The 3,411-nt window shown below is 55.9% G+C and overlaps 1 protein-coding gene across 1 annotated transcript; it reads left to right on the top strand.

Moving 5' to 3' along the window:
- Positions 1–6: 6 nt before the first annotated feature.
- FZD2 (frizzled class receptor 2) lies at positions 7–3,203 on the top strand. Its single transcript, XM_012726690.1, has one exon. It carries the CDS (start codon positions 165–167, stop codon positions 1,692–1,694), a length of 1,530 nt encoding a protein of 509 aa, XP_012582144.1. The 5' UTR covers positions 7–164; the 3' UTR covers positions 1,695–3,203.
- Positions 3,204–3,411: the final 208 nt, after the last annotated feature.

Raw genomic sequence — 3,411 nt, 5'->3', positions numbered from 1 at the left:
GGCCCCGCAGCGCCCTGCCCCGCCTGCTGCTGCCGCTGCTGCTGCTGCCCGCCGCTGGGCCAGCCCAGTTCCACGGGGAGAAGGGCATCTCCATCCCGGACCACGGCTTCTGCCAGCCCATCTCTATCCCGCTGTGCACGGACATCGCCTACAACCAGACCATCATGCCCAACCTTTTGGGCCATACGAATCAGGAGGACGCGGGCCTGGAGGTGCACCAGTTCTATCCGCTGGTAAAGGTGCAGTGCTCGCCCGAACTGCGCTTCTTTCTGTGCTCCATGTACGCACCCGTGTGCACCGTGCTGGAGCAGGCCATCCCGCCGTGCCGCTCCATTTGCGAACGCGCGCGCCAGGGCTGCGAGGCGCTCATGAACAAGTTCGGTTTTCAGTGGCCCGAGCGCCTGCGCTGCGAGCACTTCCCGCGCCATGGCGCGGAGCAGATCTGCGTGGGCCAGAACCACTCCGAGGACGGCGCGCCCGCGCTGCTCACCACCGCGCCGCCCCCGGGCCTGCAGCCGGGTGCTGGTGGCACCCCGGGCGGCCCTGGCGGCGGCGGCTCGCCTCCGCGTTACGCCACCCTGGAGCACCCTTTCCACTGTCCCCGCGTCCTCAAGGTGCCGTCCTATCTCAGTTACAAATTTCTAGGCGAGCGCGACTGTGCAGCGCCCTGCGAGCCGGCGCGGCCGGACGGCTCCATGTTTTTCTCCCAGGAGGAGACGCGCTTCGCGCGCCTCTGGATCCTCACCTGGTCGGTGCTGTGCTGCGCCTCCACCTTCTTCACTGTCACCACTTACCTGGTGGACATGCAGCGCTTCCGCTATCCCGAGAGGCCCATCATTTTCCTCTCCGGCTGCTACACCATGGTGTCGGTGGCCTACATCGCCGGCTTCGTGCTGCAGGAGCGTGTGGTGTGCAACGAGCGCTTCTCGGAGGACGGCTACCGCACGGTGGTGCAGGGTACCAAGAAGGAGGGCTGCACCATCCTCTTCATGATGCTCTACTTCTTCAGCATGGCCAGCTCCATCTGGTGGGTCATCCTGTCGCTCACCTGGTTCCTGGCGGCGGGCATGAAGTGGGGTCACGAGGCCATCGAGGCCAACTCACAGTACTTCCATCTGGCCGCGTGGGCCGTGCCCGCGGTCAAGACCATCACCATCCTGGCCATGGGCCAGATTGACGGCGACCTGCTGAGCGGCGTGTGCTTCGTGGGCCTCAACAGCCTGGACCCGCTGCGGGGCTTTGTGCTGGCGCCCCTCTTCGTGTACCTGTTCATAGGCACGTCCTTCCTCCTGGCCGGCTTCGTGTCGCTCTTCCGCATCCGCACCATCATGAAGCACGACGGCACCAAGACGGAGAAGCTGGAGCGGCTCATGGTGCGCATTGGCGTCTTCTCCGTGCTCTACACGGTGCCCGCCACCATCGTCATCGCCTGCTACTTCTACGAGCAGGCCTTCCGCGAGCACTGGGAGCGCTCCTGGGTGAGCCAGCACTGCAAGAGCCTGGCCATCCCGTGCCCCGCTCACTACACGCCGCGCATGTCGCCCGACTTCACGGTCTACATGATCAAATACCTCATGACGCTCATCGTGGGCATCACGTCAGGCTTCTGGATCTGGTCCGGCAAGACGCTGCACTCGTGGAGGAAGTTCTACACCCGCCTCACCAACAGCCGACACGGGGAGACCACCGTGTGAGGGGGCGCCCCTGCGCCTCGCGCCCGGAACCCCCCACCCCTCGCCCGCGTCGCGCTTTCCCCCCTTCCCGGTTGGGGGACTCGCTCCTTACAGACTCCTTATTTTTATTTTTTTAAATAAAGAACAGTCAAAACCATTTATTTTTTAGGTTGCTTTTTAAAGAGAACTCTGCCCAACACCCCCTCCAGGTTTGTAATTAAAACTGTAAATAGTCTTTGTAAATTTAATGATATATTTGCTATTTAAAAGAAAAGAGGGGACGGAAAAGCCGTGAGGGGCGCCGGGGCCGAGGAAAGGGGTGAAGAGTTGAGAGGGGTCTCTTCTTTAGTTGGCCCTTTTAGCCCCCCTACTTCGGTTCGAATTTTTCGGTGATTTGGCAGGGCTGGGCCTGCTGTTGGCCTGAGGAGTTGGGAGCTGGTTAAATTCGACTTCTGACGCCAGGCTGGCAGAGCTCCTCACCGATGCTGGGCCTGTGGAAGCTGTTGGGTATTTTTGAACAGGACCTGGGTTCTTTTGGGGTTCTTTCTCTTTCCCCACATACCTCCTCACTTGTTTTATCTCCTTTACTTTATCTTTGAACCTCCCAACAGAGATGGGGGGGGACCCAAACACTGGTGGCGGGTGGGCCAGGCCGAGGAGCCTGGTTGAGGAATGGCCTCCGTGGCTCCTGCTGGCTCCTGGCCAAGCAGGACCTTTCTCTCACTTTTCTTTTTGTGCTTGGAGTGGGCAGAAAGTGCTCTGTGAAGTGTGTTTTGAAACCCCCTTCTACACACACACACACACACACACACACACACACACACCTTTGAGAGCCTCTCCTGCTTCCTTTTTTTTAGGGGGAGCATTAGTCTTGGAGCATTTCTTCAGCCCATTTTGGGCCTGGGAATTGCCCTTGACTCTCCCCTTCATTCACTTGCAGTCTGCTCTCCGCTGGTGTGTGTCCCCAGCTAGATATCTTCTTTGGCGTACGAGTTACCAGTTTGTGGGGTGGCTTGTTACGTGTGGGTTTTTGTCATTTGGGGTCTATTTTGTTTAAAGGAAGCAATAAAAATGGATTGGGTTAGCGGGAGGGCAGATGGGCTGGTGGGATTTTTCGGTTTCTCTTTGCCTAAAGACTGGTCTCTAGGCAAACTTGTCCAGAAAAAGGGTGTATTGGGGGGGGGGGGAAGGTGGGTATCTTCGCTTTGGAAGAAGGCTCTGGGCAGACTCTTTGTGACTGTGGGGGTGGGGTTGAGTGTTTACATGACATTCTATATCACAAGATGGATAGAATGTTTATAACAGATGTTTCTTATCTTCTCCCTACCCCCCACAAATAAAACTCAAGACTTTTCTTAAAGTATCTTTGACGCTGGTATGAGAACTCCAGTTTCCAATACACATCATTTCCCTCAAATATTTGGAATATTTTAGACTTAATTCCAGCAGATTGATTTGAAACCCAGGGGCTGCGGTGGAGTAAGTATGCCACATAATTCAATTTTTGACCATCTCCTGTTTCTTGATAATAGTGCAAATTAAAAGCTAATAATCATAATAAAGTACATTTAATTATCTTCTAGAGATCTAGCCCTTTAATTGTATTTAACAGGGTTGTAACTTTTTATTAGTTTAACCAAACCACACCTCCCCTCTCCCCCTGACCTACTTGGTCAGGGGTGGGGTTCCTAAGACCTTGCTTTTTTTTTTTTTAAGCTAAATGGTGATGGGGGAAATG

The sequence above is a fragment of the Condylura cristata genome, unplaced genomic scaffold (assembly GCF_000260355.1).
Source record: "Condylura cristata isolate star-nosed mole 26May11 unplaced genomic scaffold, ConCri1.0 scaffold00017, whole genome shotgun sequence".
Taxonomy (NCBI): domain Eukaryota; kingdom Metazoa; phylum Chordata; class Mammalia; order Eulipotyphla; family Talpidae; genus Condylura; species Condylura cristata.
This window is presented reverse-complemented; position numbering and strand designations above follow the sequence as displayed.

What these genes read in the sequence shown, in the direction of transcription:
- FZD2 (XM_012726690.1), top strand. Translation starts at nt 165, where the DNA reads ATGCCCAACCTTTTGGGCCATACGAATCAGGAGGACGCGGGCCTGGAG.